Below are 16,395 nucleotides of genomic sequence, written 5' to 3' on the forward strand. Positions count from 1 at the left end.
GGGAAAAAAATTGCTGCGCACATGCTGCAAAAAAATTCCGCACGGAATCCTCAGTGGTTTATTTTAAGCAGCATGTCAATTCTTTTTGCGGATCCGCACGCGTTCTTACACCCATTCCATTAGAGAAATCTGTAGGGGTAAAAACGCATGCCAATCCGCAGGAAATCCGCACAAAAAAACGCACAAAATCCGTTAAAAAAAAAAACGCGGATTTTGACCTGCGGATTCTGCCAAGAGATGATGCAGATTCTGTGCAGAAAATTGTGCAGACAAATCTGCAACGTGTGCACATACCCTAACTATGTAGTATCCTGTATACTTATACTGTATGTGTCCACCTTTACCACGGGTATATCCTATTTTTTTTATGAATGTCGAAAAGCACTTCTAGAAACATATCCATGCCTTAAATATGGCCACACAGAAGCAGAGCGGGACCTTTTAGTTCCTCTTTTGGGTTTTTTGTTTTGTTTTGTTTTTTTTTTTTGCATGTACTCACTTGGCTGATTCCTGCAACTGTAACGTGAACAACCCTCAGGCTCGATTCCCACCATATTTCTAAATGTAAGCAGGTCCACTGCACAAAATGGCTATAACTGTATGCCAATGATATTCTGCTTTAAAGAAGCCTCCAATTAACCTTTGTTCCCCTAAAACTGTGTAAAATTTAGTTTAGTGTCAGTGTATTAATATTCCCATCGATCGCCGTCCTCTCCGGTATCCAGCGTTGTACTACTTTTCTAAGTGATGTGACTGTGATTCAGACTCTCCACATTATACTGCGCTCTCTGTGTGAGCTGGAAGTCTTTGTTACAGTGTAAATTTATGAAGCCTCATTCTGATGCAAAAATACTGGAGGGAAGATACGTGTCACTGAGGATGTTAGCCTCAGTGATATGAACCCAATGTCATGCCCCCCTCCGGCGCCATTACTTACCTGCGCGTTCCCGTGCACACCTCCCGGCGCGCTCCCGCTCCGCGGCGCGTCCCCGCTTCTGACATCCGGTGTCCCCGGCGTTGGCCCTGCGCGCCTGCGCCCGACGTTCAACTCGGCGCTCTGACTTCTGGGAGCAGTGACGCGGTGGCTCCGCCCCCAACATGGCGGCACCCATCGCCTATTTCTTCTCGGCGTCAACCCAGGTAAGACGCCTGTTTATCCGATGTGGTGACGCTGTCTGCTCGGCCAGCGCTCGCCCTTCCTTCAGGCCCTATACCGCTACCTTGTCTGTTCTGCCTGCGCTACCACTCGTAGCTTCTGTGTTCTCCTCCTCCTGCTTCGCTCCATGTCCCTGTCTCTGTCCCTGCTCCTGTGTCTCCCTCCGTACTACCATCTCTGGCAGGCTGTCTGTGTACCTCTTGCCTACGGGTGCCCTTGTCTGTCCACCCTGAGGTCCTTGTCCACTGTATTACTATGTCTCTCTCCCTCTTGCAGCCTCCAGCCTCCGCCATCCCCAGGTGCTCCTGGTCCCTTCGCCTCTCTCGCTCCGTGGTCTCAGTAACCCCACTTCTGTTACAGCTCGTACTCTCCACCTCTGTCTCCCTGGTGCCTACCCCAGTCACCCCTTTGGCTCTGGCTGTCACTGTTCCATCCCCTGTGGGCCTGCCCCTAACACTCCCTGTATAGGGGGTGGCTCCACCTGGTCAGCTCGCCCGCGGGGGCTCTGGAGCCGTGACCCAGAGGGTCCACTTCCGGGTTGTTCTAGTGTTCTCTCCCCATCATAGCACAACCGTAATACCCAGAAGTATGCTCCAGCATGTTATGTGCTGAGAGGGGTTAATCGGCCACAATAGGGCTAGATGTTTTGGTGAACAGTGAGAGTGAGTGGGAGACTGTTCACCATATCACCACCACAGGTTGTGGTCCAGAAGGTAAATGTCGAGCATTTGGACTCATTCAGTGTTCACTGTGTCTGGAGATGAGATCTCTAGAGTTGTGCTCGTGTTAAAGAGAACTGATCCTTGTTTTTTTTCCTCTGATCCCCGCAGCCACACAGCCTGTACCATATGCTACCGTGTTTTCTGTATAAGACAACTTTTTAACCCCTGAAAATCTTCTCAAAAGTCAGGGGTCGTCTTATACACTGGGTGTCGTCTTATAGTGCGGGTGCGGAGCAATCTGCGGTCGCTGCATGTGGTGGGAGCAGTCCCGATGAAGAGGTGAGGGGGTGCCTCACCGAGAAGGAGTAAGTGAAGCAAGTGCAGGTGTCCGGGACGCCTGGGGTATGGAAAAAAGAGCGGCGCTGTGCCTAAAAAAACACTCCTCTTTCACCCGCCTGGCCCGCCCTTGTATCCTATTACCTCCTTCTCTGCCTCAGATCTCGCACAAGCGCGCCTGCGCCACTTCACTGCAGTCCTCAGTAGTAGAGATGGGCGAACCTGAACGGTAAAGTTCCGTACTGTTCGGCTGCCCGTACACCGTGTGTGTGTCGCGCTGTCATGTGCATGACAGCGCGGCAAATACCGCTTCTGATCGGCGGTCAAATCATCCCCGCCGGTCAGAGAGCCACGGTTCCCACACTGTCAAAACACAATAAACAACAAAGTCCCAAGTACAGAGTACATAATACTGGTATCACCTGTGTGATCCAGAAGAAACTTGAAGAGGAAGCCTCTATGGAGCCCCTATCATATAACAACACAAAAAAATGGAGCAAAAACCACCATACTACAATAATCTCAAATTATTAAAGAAGTCTTTAATGTAGTCATGTAAATTTTAAAATACAGATATATACAGTATGTAGTACAACATAATAAGAAACAGACAGGTGTTAGAACAAGAGCCGGGAGTGCCGATTGAAAAACAATCCTAATTAGTGGAGGGGATATAAATGGGCTGGTAAGTAGCAAGTGCTAACCCTTGAAATTAGATTGTATCCCTAAGTCCATAGTAAAAAGCCATGGGAAAATTTCCCTAAGTCTCCATATAAAAATATCCCCTGTAGTAGATCCCCAAAGTCATAGCAGCAGTTTCTAATAAATGGATCCAGGCATATGAGACAGACAAATGCGGGATGCAGACAAGACAGTTAAGGGTTAATCTTACCCATATCCGTGACCACGTGTAGGAACGCGCCCCTACGCGCATTTCGCGGTCGCTTCCTCGGGGGGCCTCCAAAACACAGCATGAGCTACTGATCCCATCATCCGACACCTGCAACCGCTAATAACAGTGAGAGCTGGAGCGGAAGATGGGAGTATTCATTGCTCCTGCACTGTAAATAAATAATTTTTTTTAAAAAAGCGGCGTGGGTCCCCCTGTATTTTTGCTAACCAGCCAGGTGAAACTCACAACTGGGTCTGCAACCCTCAGCTGTCTGCTTTAGCAAGGTTGACTATCAAGAATAGAGGGGTCCCCCACTGTTTTTTTAAATTATTTAAATAAATAAAAAAAACGACGTGGGGTCCCCCCCATTTTTGACAACCAATCTTGCTAAAGCAAATAGCACGAGGCTGGTATTCTCGGGCTGGTAAGGGGCCATGTATATCCCCCCCAGGCTAAAAATACCAGCCCACAGCTGCCCAGAAAAGGCACATTTATTAGATGCGCCAGTTCTGGCGATTTGCCCGGCTCTTCCCACTTGCCCGGTAGCGGTGACAAGTGGGGTGATAGTTGGGGGGGTTGATGTCACCTTTGTGTTAGGTGACATCAAGCCCCGAGGTTAGTAATGGAGAGGCGTCATTTAGGCACCCCCACTACTAACCCCACAGTCACATTGTATAAAAACACACACCAAGAATAAAGTCCTTTAATTGAAAGAATGACACAGACTCATTTAATCTCAATTAAACCATACATACGACCTCGCCTAATTCCACCAAAGCCCTCGATCTCCTGTAAAAAAAAAAAATAAAATAAAAAATAAAACAACGATATACCATACCTGTCCGTTGTTCTGTCCCACGCCGTAATCCATGTCTGGGGGGATAAAGTTTTCAACCTGGACGGTGCCAAGATGCAACGGTCCAGGCTGAGAACCGCTGGTGACTGAACTGCTCCTAGCGCAGCCTCAGTGACTAGCGGTGATGTCACAAAGGCTAATTTCCTAGCCGTGCTGTGACCTCGGTGAGATCCCCGCTAGCACTGTTAGAAAAACTCTCACGGTGCTAGTGGGGATGTCACCGAGGTCACGGCAATTCATCCCGGCTGGGAACGGAGCCTCAGTGACCGGACGTAACCTTGATGATGTCCGCACCGGTCTCTGAGACTGCGCTCGCAGCCGCTCATTCCCCAATGGGTTTCAGCCTGGACAGTTGCATCTTGGCACCATCCTGGTTGAAAACTTTATCCTTCAGACGTGGATTACGGCGTGGGACAGAACAACGGACAGGTATGGCATATTGTTGTTTTATAATTTTTGGTTTATTACAGGAGATCGAGGGCCTCGCTGGAATTGGGTGTTTAAATAAAATTGGAAAACTGTTTTGTTTTATTTCTAATAAAAGACTTTATTCTGGCTGTGTCTTTATTTACCATATAACTATAGGATTTGTAATGGATAGGTGTCTTATAGACGTCTCTCCATTACTAAGCCATGGGCTTGATGTCACTTGACAATACAAAGGTGACATCAACCCCACAAATATGAACCCCACTTGCCATCGCTACTGGGCAAGTGGTAATAGCCGGGCAAAGCGCCAGAATTGGCACATCTAATAGATGTGCCTTTCTGGGCAGCTGCGGTCTGCTATTTTTAGGCTGGGGGAGGGCCAATATCCTTGGCCCCTTACCAGCCTAAGAATGCCAGCCTCCAGCTGTCAGCTTTAGCAAGGTTGCTTGTCAACAATGGGGGCACCCCATGCTGTTTTTTTTTAATTATTTAAATAATTTAATAAAACAACGTGGGGACACTTCTTTTCTTGATAACCAGCCTTGCTGAAGCTGACAGCTGAGGGTTGCAGCCCCCAGCTGAGAGTTTTGCCTGGTTGGTTAGCAAAAATACAGGGGAAAACATGCCGGTTTTCCTTTTAATTATTTATTTACAGCGCAGGAGTGGCTGATGAATACTCCCATCCGCCACTCCTGCAGTCACTGTAATTAGCAGCAGCAGGTGTCGGATGATGGGAGCAGTAGTCCCATCAGCTGACACCAGTGACTGGAGGTAAACTTTATACAGTTAGGTCCATATATATTTGGACAGAGACAACATTTTTCTAATTTTGGTTCTAGACATTACCACAATGAATTTTAAACAAAACAATTCAGATGCAGTTGAAGTTCAGACTTTCAGCTTTCATTTGTGGGTATCCACTTACAAATTGGATGAAGGGTTTAGGAGTTTCAGCTCCTTAACATGTGCCACCCTGTTTTTTAAAGGGACCAAAAGTAATTGGACAATTGACTCCAAGGCTATTTCATGGACAGGTGTGGGCAATCCCTTTGTTATGTCATTCTCAATTAAGCAGATAAAAGGCCTGGCGTTGATTTGAGGTGTGGTGCTTGCATTTGGAAGGTTTTGTTGTGAAGGAAACAAGCGGTCAAAGGAGCTCTCCATGCAGGTGAAACAAGCCATCCTTAATCTGCAAAAACAGAAAAAACCCTTCCGAGAAATTGCTACAACATTAGGAGTGTCAAAATCTACAGTTTGGTACATCCTGAGAAAGAAAGCACTGGTGAACTCATCAATGCAAAAAGACCTGGGCGCCCACGGAAGGCAACAGTGGTGGGTGATCGCAGAATAATCTCCATGGTGAAGAGAAACCCCTTCACAACAGCCAACCAAGTGAACAACACTCTCCAGGAGGTAGGCGTATCAATATCCAAATCTACCATAAAGAGAAGACTGCATGAAAGTAAATACAGAGGGTTCACTGCACGGTGCAAGCCACTCATAAGCATCAAGAATCAAAAGGCTAGACTGGACTTTGCTAAAAAAACATCTAAAAAAGCCAGCACAGTTCTGGAAGAACATTCTTTGGACAGATGAAACCAAGATCAACCTCTACCAGAATGATGGAAAGAGAAAAGTATGGCGAAGGCGTGGTACAGCCCATGATCCAAAGCATACCACATCATCTGTAAAACACGGTGGAGGCAGTGTTTGATCACAATTGTCCTTTTCATTGGGCATGCATGGCTGCCAGTGACACTGGGTCACTAGAGTTTATTGATGATGTGACACAGGACAGAAGCAGCCGAATGAATTCTGAGGTATTCAGAGCCATACTGTGTGCTCAGATCCAGCCAAATGCAGCCAAACTGATTGGTCGTCGTTTCATACTACAGATGGACAATGACCCAAAACAACCCAGGAGTTTATTAAAGCAAAGAAGTGGAATATTCTTGAAGGCCAAGTCAGTCACCTGATCTCAACCCAATTGAGCATGCATTTCACTTGTTAAAGACTAAACTTCAGACAGAAAGGCCCACAAACAAACAGCAACTGAAAACCACCGCAGTGAAGGCCTGGCAGAGCATCAAAAAGGAGGAAACACAGCGTCTGGTGATGTCCATGAGTTCAAGACTTCAGGCAGTCATTGCCAACAAAGGGTTTTCAACCAAGTACTAGAAATGAACATTTTATTTACAATTATTTAATCTGTACAATTACTTTTGGTCCCTTTAAAAACAAGGTGGCACATGTTAAGGAGCTGAAACTCCTAAACCCTTCTTCCAATTTTAATGTGGATACCCTCAAATGAAAGCTGAAAGTTTGAACTTCAACTGCATCTGAATTGTTTTGTTTAAAATTCATTGTGGTAATGTCTAGAACCAAAATGAGAAAAATGTTGTCTCTGTCCAAATATATATGAACCTAAACTGTATCTCTGATCACAGCTGAGTGCTCCTGCTGTCATTTGACAGCGTGGGAACCGCGGCTCTCTGACCAGCGGGGATGGTTTCACTGCCGATCAGAAGCAGTGTTTGCCGCTAATTTTTACCGTATGTCCGTTGGAAGAGGGGTAGTCTTATACGGCGATTTTTTTTAACTGGAAAAGTTGGGGGTCGTCTTATATGCCGGAAAATATGGTATTTTGTTTTTCCCGTTATGCCATAAGAGTCGTGTTTGTTTACCCAATTTTTGACTGATTTATGCAGTACATTTTTAATAAACCAGTGAAAGATTTGAATGGATAGTGATCCTGTGACCTCTTTGAGCAGCTGAGCATGCTGATCAGTGTGTGTGTGTGTGTGTGTGTGTGTGTGTGTGTGTGTGTGTGTGTGTGTAGGGGCGCTGCTGTGACTACAAGGCAGTGAGTACACTACAATGATTCCTGGATGAAGAGGCCACTAATGTGACTACTAGAGGGAAGGCAGTCAGTGCTGTGACTATTGCTGAAGGCTGTATCTGCTGCTGAGAGGAGGCACTGCAATACCCACTATGGGGAAGCAGTTTATTCTGTTTTCCGTATTGTCGTCCGTCTTGTAGTGGAAACGCTCGCAGTGTAGATTGATATTTTATGCTATGTAGCATCATAAGGAACACATGGTCAGTGTGTTCCTGTTCCGGCTGCACTTGCAGTATATTAGGTTCATGTGAGTTTTCAGTCTCAAGTTGTTGCACATGTTCCCATTCACTAACAGCAAACAGAGAGTTTGATAAATGATGAGGGTTGTAACCTGCGCTTTATTTCAGATTTGCCTTACTCCCTGTAATCGTGCGGGGCTCGTGTCTCTGAGGGCTTGATTTGTGGTTTCTCATCTGCAGAAGCCCCCTGTATTTCTGCTGGGAACTGAAAATAGGACGAGACTAAAAGGTTATCCCCATCGGGAAGCCAGCTTTTGCTCCGAGGGTGGTCGGTGCTGAAACCTCCTCAGTGCTCAGCTGGTCTGGCCGGGAGACTCACGAATGAATGAAAGGGACAATTGTGATCAAAGTTTTTCCAAGTTTATGGGAAGGGGGAAAACTAATGTTGAGAGCAGTTCTTGGCTGTAAGATTGGAAAGTAACAGCGTGAATGACCATGATACACCTCTGCTTCCAGTGATGGAGGAAGAATTAAAATCCCTGCCTCTGGAGAACGCATCGATCCTGTCTGAGGGCGCCCTACAGGATGGACATCGGCTCTGGATCGGGAACCTGGACCCTAAAATCACCGAGTGAGTTTTCAATCATAAGTAAACTAGTGCAACTTTGGGATTTTTTTTTTCTGCAGTTTTTGCTTTTTTTTCCCCCTTAGTTTTATTAGATTGGGTTCATGCAGATCTTTTTTGTTCCTTTAATTCAGGTACCATCTATTAAAGCTATTACAGAAGTTTGGCAAAGTGAAGCAATTTGATTTCCTGTTTCACAAGTCGGGGCCATTGGAAGGACAACCCCGGGGATACTGTTTTGTGAATTTTGAGACCAAACTGGTAAGTGTCTCATAAAGTTTCCTCACACATTGAAGAATACAGTGACTCCTGAAAACGTGAGATCAGCTGTTCAGATGCACATGGGGTAATGCAAATGCATGAGATTTTTTATATTGCCCCATTTTCATTGTAGGGATCATGTTACATCTAGAAACCTTATTTGCCTTCAGATGTGGGGTTAATCTTCTTGTAAGTGACATTGCAAATCATGTCGGTCTGCCTTACTGCAGCAGCTCCTATAGAGAGAAAATGAACTTTTGTTCTCTCTGTAGCCGGTCGCTTTTTGTTAGTGGGGCAGCAGAAGGGACGGCCACTGTCAACGCTCACTGTCCTATGAGCAAGGCTGTAATTACTCCCTGGCAGTTTGATTGACAGCCTGCTCTGCACACGTACGCTGCAGAACAGACGGTGTGGGGGAGTGATTACAGCTGCTCTTGCTGTGTAGATAGCGGTGACTGGTTGGCTGGATGAGAACCCTCTTGACTGGAGTCAAAGGGATAATGTCTCTCATTGTGGAGAGTGATATGCAAGTGAAGGGAGACTTTTTGGGCATGCAATGCTCTTTTGGGAAATTAAATACCGTATATACTCGTGTATAAGCCGAGATTTTCAGCACATTTTTTTGTGCTGAAAATGCCTCCTCGGTTTATACACGAATCATACTCACCCTTGTGTGCAATCGCTGAACGTCCCCTGCATCCGCCGTTGTCCCAGGGCTGGCAGCTTCTTCCTGCATTGAGCGGTCACATGATACCGCTCATTAAGGTCATTAGTATGGACGTGACTCCACTCCCATTGGCGTGGCATCCATATTTATGACCTTAATGAGCGGTACCATGTGACCACTCAATGCAGGAAGAAGCTGCCAGCCCTGGGACAACAGAGGATGCAGGGGACATGCAGCGATGGCACGGCAGGGTGAGTAGGATGGGGGAGCACGGAGCAGGATGGGGGGGGAGCACAGAGCAGGATTGGGGAGCACAGTGGAGCACGGAGCAGGACAGGGGGAGCACTGAGGAGGACAGAGCAGGACAGGGGGGAGCACTGAGGAACAGGGAGGAGGATGGGAGAGGACAGGGAGCTGAGCCATACTTAGAAGGATGAGACGGGGAGCCGAGCCATGCATGCTGGGAGGGGGGAGAGCCACACAGAGCAGGACAGGGATGAGGGGACAGTGCATACCCGGTTTATACTCAAGTCAATAAACTTATCCAGTTTTCCGTGGCCAAATTAGGGGCCTCGGCTTATACTCGGGTCGGCGTATACTCGAGTATATACGGTATGCCAATTTCCTTTTCTTTCTGTCCGAAGAGGCAATTTGCTTATTTAGTTGCCAAGAGTAGCATTGCATAGCCTATAAGGCTACTTTCACACTAGCGTCGGCCGACGTACGTCGCAATGCGTCGTTTTGGCGAAATAACGCATCCTTCAAAGTTGCCCGCAGGTTGCGTTTTTTCTCCATAGACTTGCATTAGCATCGCATTGCGACGTATGGCCACACGTCGCATCCGTCGTGCGACGGATGCGTCGTGTTTTGGCGGCCGCGACGCACAGAAAAACATTACATGTAACTTTTTTTGTGCGTCATGTCCGCCATTTTCGACCGAGCATGCGCGGCCGAAGCTCCGCCCCCTCCTCCCTGGACATTACAATGGGGCAGCGGATGCGTTGAAAAACTGCATCCGCTGCCCCTGTTGTGCAAAACTTTCACTACGTGCGACGGTACGTCGGGACAACGCAGTGCGACGTCCGTCGGCCGACGCTAGTGTGAAAGTAGCCTCAGTCTCCTAACATTAGCATGTCAATGTCCACAATGAATACAAATTTCAAAAAAACTGACTGTCCCGTCCAAGCATAAACTAAGTGTGAACAGGTGCTTAACCTAGAGTCACCAACTCATATACACTCAAACAAAATAGGAGGCACTCTGTAGCCCAATAACATGCAAACATGAAATAGGAAAAATTAATTGCATTACTGCATTATAAATGTGAAAAATTGAGAAGCTTAGCACATAAAATGGCCAATTTATGTGTACCTGGAAGCCCCGGTAAGGCGTTTCTCGTTTTCCAGGACCCTAACCTTGCCAATCCTCACTTAGACTAAAGTCTTCATCTGTTTGGGAACCTATGTAAATCCTCTCCTTAGACTGAAATCTATATCTCTGTGGAGGGGTGGTGGCCCTGCTGTGATTAAAAACGCCTGCGGCTAAGAGGTGAAGTGCTCAGTCAGAAGGTTAATGAATACTAATTTAAAAAAACTGACCGTCACATCCAAGCATAAACTAAGTGTGAACAGGTGCTTAACCTAGAGTCACCAACTCGTATACACTAAAAAAAAATAGGACTTTATGATAAGTGAGGATTGGCAAGGTTAGGGTCCTGGAAAACAAGAAACGCCTTACCGTGGCTTCCAGGTACACATAAATTGGCCTTTTTATACGCTAAGCTTTCTCAATTTTTCATATTTCTAATGCGGTAATGCAATTCATTTTTCACATTTCATCTTTGCATGCTATGGCGCTACAGTGTGCTTCCTATTTTGTTTGAGTGTCCACAATGAGAGACGTTCTCTCATAGATTCTAATTCCTGATGTCACTGTTGCCATTCAGGTCAATGGTCTCTGTGTTTGTCTCCCTATTTTATGGTTACAAAACCATTATGATCAAAGGGGGGGTCCGACCTCTATGTCTCAAGAACCAAGCGACTCAGTCGAACCAGCATCTGGCCCCAACTATTCAGAATGCTATGGCACATCCAAGCAGTATGTCGGCCCTTCCTATGGTGTGAAATCTACTGCAGTTTGATAAATACAGGTAATATAAAGTCTTGTCTTTACACTGTCCCCCGGCCGGATAGCTATGTTTGGCGACCTCCATGACAGTCCCAGTTTATCAGGCTGGCACAGTGACATACAGCGCCAGCTGTCATTACAGACGTGGACAGAAATGCAGAAAGCATGCGATATTTGTTCCCGGGATGTAAATCTTATGTGCTTAGGGAAGAAATCTGATACCACCGCACTTGTAATCAGACTAAAATAGAATCTTTTATTTTTTTTTTAACAGGAAGCCGAAAAGGCGATTCAGTGCCTCAATGGAAAAATGGCCCTGTCAAAGAAATTGGTTGTGAGATGGGCACATGCACAAATTAAGGTAAAATCTTTAACTATACCTGATACTAATCTAGTAATCACCGTAGTGTTGGCCTGATAAGATATGATCCCAAAGGTTGCATATCACTTACAACTAATGGGACGCCATATTGCCTGGTCAGCCATTTTTTAGCATATAGTCAGATATTTCATAGAGGCGCATTGCATAGCCTATAAGTCTCCTTACGCCAACTTGGCACTCTCCACAAGGACAAACGTTCCCCCGTGAACCCCTTAGTATATTGTCTGCATGCTATATCTTCTATTTGCTCCCAAATGACTTTACCCCCCATCTGCCAGACATGTAAGGATGAATATTCGCTTCAGCACTCCCTTGAGCACCGCAGACCCAGATTGTAATAGCTGATGAGGATTCTGGGTCAATCTCCCACCTGTCACACGTTAGGCGCCTTTCCTAAGCACAGGTGATAGAGAACACCCCTTTAAAGTGACATTTTGACACCAATCATTGTGATTTTAGCAAACTTGGTTACGTCTGACCCATTTGTTTCCATCTTTTCCAGAGATACGATAATTATAAAAATGAAAAAGTTTTACCAATCAGTTTGGAACCGTCTTCAAGCACAGAACCAACTCAGTCCACTATAAGGTGAATTTTTGTGTTTTTTTTCTGCAACATATCCCTCAATATTTATGGCTCTGATAGTCTAGAGCAGATGTATTTGTAAAAGAAAAAAATCACCCAGCCGAAAGTAATATTACATTTGGATGGGATGTCAGCCGCCACGTTTCAATATACTGACTACAAGCCGAGATCTTAAACATGGTGATGAACTGAAGCACCAGGGAGATTTCTACCTCTAACGAGCGTCAATTGACAAAATACTAAATCAGCCATTGTTAAATGGGTTGTCCAATGAACAAAGTACACTTTAACTAAAAGATCCCGGAATACTAAGTACCACAAATTGACGTTTTAAAAAAAAATGTTCCTGTGCTGGGATGTCACTTACAGTAATTGAGTATACAGACAAGACACAGCAGGGGCTCACAGCTTCTACTTTTTGAGGTAACACATTTCCCTGCTTCCAGTCTGGCCTAAGCTGTTACTAGTGGTTCAGCCGCTCGACCCTTATTCACATTCACGCCACTTGGCAAGTGAAAAGGTTTTAAATACTAGAGTAGGGACTGTCCCACAAGGGTTGCCGTGACGTGGCGGGATGGCTTGTACATTATTTTGATCAAAATTATGTTTACTAAATACCCTTATTATTATTATTACCTTTATGCATTATTTGCAGTATATTTTTTACTTTTTAGTTCAGGATATTTGTGTTTTTTGCTTTTTGTTTTCTCTGGTTAATGGTCATGTGTTAATATGCACTTACATTGTGCATACACATTAACTTACTTTTCTCAGTTCAGATTTGTTGTTTTTTATACATTTCCCTGCTTGTTTTATCACAGGAGCAAGCGTCTCCAGTCCTGTGAGATTGTCATAAATCAAGTCAGTGATATATAAGCTATGAAAAGAAAAGGGGGAGACAGGGCACTTCCAATGCGTAGGTCTGTATGGAAAGTAGATGAGTGCACAGCAAGTGTTAGGCTCACCTGATAGGGTTGTGAGAGTCACAACACCTATAATCGCATAAAACAGCTGCAGCAGTCTGCACGAGGTCCAAGGACTTGGTACAAAGAGAAGGCTGGTAGTGCAATAAGAGACTGCGCTGCTGTGGTAGAATTCAAGATATCTTTATTGCCAACGCGTTTCCTGAGCCAGTCCCAGCTCACTTCATCAGGGCCCTGATGAAGTGAGCTGGGACTGGCTCAGGAAACGCGTTGGCAATAAAGATATCTTGAATTCTATCACAGCAGCGCAGTCTCTTATTGCACTACCAGCCTGGTCCTTGATATATAAGCTAAGCAGCTGCTGGAGTTCCTATGTCACTGACATGATTTTTGATAAGTTCAGAGTGCTGGAGACATGGCAGAAACACTCAGACCTATGATAGAACTGTGTTAAAGGAGTTTTCCCCACGAAGAAAAGTTGATTTTAATTAATAGATCTTGGAATAATAGTAATTTCCACAATTGGATGTGATAAATAAAATGTTCCTGTGCTGACAATCTGCTGTAATATATGTATACTCTATTGCTCCCCCCCCTTTCACCCTGCCCAGAAGCTGTGGTATGATCACACCATGTTGCTGCATGGTCAGACACGGCCATTACACAGCACACAGCAGGGGCACAGTTATAAGATTATCTCAGCACGGAAACATTTTATTTATCACATCCAATTGTGTAGATTATTATTCCAATATTAATTGATTAAAATGTACTTTTGTTCAAGTGAAAACCCCTTTAACACATTTCTCTGTCAGTATTATCACAGGACTGAGTGTTTCTGCTATGTCTCCAGCACTCTGAGCTTAACAAAAATCATGAAAGAAATAGTGGAAAAATCTTGCAACATTATTTACAATATATAGTTGCCAGAGTCCACTTTGCAGTTGTCATAGTCCACCATCAGTACTCCGGAGCTATTCTACCTCGGTGCAGATTATTTACTATATACAGTTGTCAGAGTCCACCGCCATCAGGGCTCTGGCACTACCACATCTCGGTGCACATTATTTACTATATACAGTTGTCAGTGAACACCGTGAAGTTGGCAGAGTCCGCCATCAGGGCTCCGCAGCTATTATACCTCGGTGCACATTATTTACTATATACAGTTGTCAGAGTCCGCCGCCATCAGGGCTCCGGCGCTACCACATCTCGGTGCACGTTATTTACTATATACAGTTGTCAGAGTCCACAGTGAAGTTGGCAGAGTCCGCCATCAGGGCTCCGGAGCTACTATACCTCGGTGCACATTTGTGACGAGTCAGCTTCAGCTGAGTCAACTTTTCTTTAGAGTGGATCCTCTGGGTCGTGGCACCCACCCACCGAGGGCGAGCTGACCTTGTGAGAAACCACCCCCTATACAGGGAGTGTCAGGGGCAAGACCAAGGGGGTAAGCCACCACGACTGTTGTGAATGGGTCACCGAGGACGAAAAAACAAAACCAGCTAAGTCTCAGAAAACCAGAGAGGTTGGTAACTATGCAGATTGCAGATCTAACCACACAACTAGCAGCAGCGGTGGAGCGTTCCTACGATGAACCTAGACGCTTCGTCACAGCCGGAGGACTAAATAAGCCTAAAGCAAGAAAAGGGGAAAACTAACTGCCCCAGAGCAGACCCCAAAGAAAAGACAGCCCCCACACATGTATTGACGGTGAAACAAGATGAAAACACAAACACAGGCAGGAAAATAGGCTGAGCAAACGATGGGGCCCAAACTAACTAGAAAGGATAGGAAAGGAAAGACACTGTCTGCAATCTGCCAAAAACCCTACAAAAATAATGTCCAACACTTCTGATAACAAAATTAACCCTGAAGTCGCTAGACTTCTCCCACTATATCAGCACTCTGAAATATTCTGAGACAGAGCAAAAAGAGGCCAATCTAATAAGGGACAAAAAGCAAATTGGCAAATACAGATAAATAAGAGTGGAAATTGAGCACAGCCCCAGCCGGGGCTGGCTGACCACACAAAAAACTGAATAGACCAACAAAATCAAGTGTGAACATTAGCAGAAAAACTTAGCTTTAGCTGACTGGAACAGAGCTGAGAACCAAGACCTAACAAGCCAGAAGGAATCAACAGCACCAGAATAGGGCGTTGGCTGTCTTAAATCCAGTCTGAGATTCCTGAGGTCCAATCGTCATCCTCCTTATCAGGTGACAGATCTCCACTGATTAAATCAGCCTCACTACCTCCTGTTACCACCAGAGGGAGCCTGGAAGGAGAACTCACAACAGGTAGACCAGAAAATGAACTCACAACACACGACTACTGGGACCAGACGGCCGGCTCAAGGAAGACACAATGTGAGTGTCTGACGACCAGGGACGTGCAGTAAACAAGACATAAGTTCAAGGTATCTTCATTAAGGAAAACTTCAGGGTAACATCAGGTGCAAGATGTGATAACACAGGGAAAACACAGCAAGGTGTGTGCGAGGGCACGCCAAGGTCCATGGCATGGTACATGCTAGATGGCATGCCTGGGTACAGGCAAAGGCACGATGATGTCGGACTCCGGACAGCAGGCAACGATCAACAGGGTCATTAGGTTCCGGAACTCTGATGGCGATCGGCAGGATCCGGGCATCCGGCAAGCAAACCAGTTTTCAGGCAAGGAGGCACAAAAGTGTTCAAAACATGGTGCGTGTTAGGGAACACACCAGGGTCCAAGGCAAAGTTCAAGGCAGGGTGCGTGCTAGGGAACACGCCAGGGTTTAAGGTCCAAGGTCCTGGACGCGTTAAGGAAGCTGCCAGGATTCAAGATTCAAGGTCCTGCGCATGCTAGAGGCACGCCAGGGGCACGGTACAAAGAATGGTCCTGGCCGTGCTAGGAGGCACGCCAGGGTACATGGTTAGTGGCAGGTCCCACACGTGCTAGAGAACACGTTGGGCTTTGAAGTTCAGGACAGATGTCCTGCGCGTGCAGAGGGGCATGCCAGGGTCAGGGTTCAAGACAAAGAGCAGAGCACAGAGCAAGGTACAAGCAAGACAAAGATTCAAGACAGGTCATGGAACTCAGAACACGACAGAGAGACAATGTTCAGGACAGAGCAAGGAAAGCAAAAGACTTGTGCAAGAGTAGCACAAAAACGCACAGTGCGAGAAACAGCGTGAGTGCAAGGGAGCACGGAAAACATGACTGGAGCATCGGCAGGCGGGACCGGCTGGAGGCACAGGCAGGCGGGCACGACTAAAGGCGGAACGGCTGAGGCACAGACAGGCGGAAACCACAGTAGCACTGGACGGCGAGCACGGCTGAGGCACAGACAGGCGGGCACGACTAGAGCGGCACGGCTGAGGCACAAACAGGCGGGCACGGGACGACCAGGTGCGTGCAAGAGGGCACGCAG

The 16,395-nt window shown here is 46.2% G+C and overlaps 1 protein-coding gene across 3 annotated transcripts in view; it reads left to right on the top strand.

Moving 5' to 3' along the window:
• RBM18 (RNA binding motif protein 18) overlaps positions 1-16,395 on the top strand; it is a 43,772-nt gene that overhangs the window by 15,354 nt on the left and 12,023 nt on the right. For all 3 annotated transcript variants that reach the window (XM_073573159.1, XM_073573158.1, XM_073573160.1), the window contains exons 2-5: positions 7,926-8,040; positions 8,169-8,295; positions 11,364-11,450; positions 11,974-12,059. In XM_073573159.1, the coding sequence (XP_073429260.1) occupies positions 7,928-8,040; positions 8,169-8,295; positions 11,364-11,450; positions 11,974-12,059 (413 nt within the window). In that variant the 5' untranslated portion in view covers positions 7,926-7,927. The remainder of the gene's footprint in view (positions 1-7,925; positions 8,041-8,168; positions 8,296-11,363; positions 11,451-11,973; positions 12,060-16,395) is intronic.

The sequence above is a fragment of the Dendrobates tinctorius genome, unplaced genomic scaffold (genome assembly GCF_039654945.1).
Source record: "Dendrobates tinctorius isolate UK_male_01 unplaced genomic scaffold, ASM3965494v1 ptg000034l, whole genome shotgun sequence".
Classification (NCBI taxonomy): Eukaryota; Metazoa; Chordata; class Amphibia; order Anura; family Dendrobatidae; genus Dendrobates; species Dendrobates tinctorius.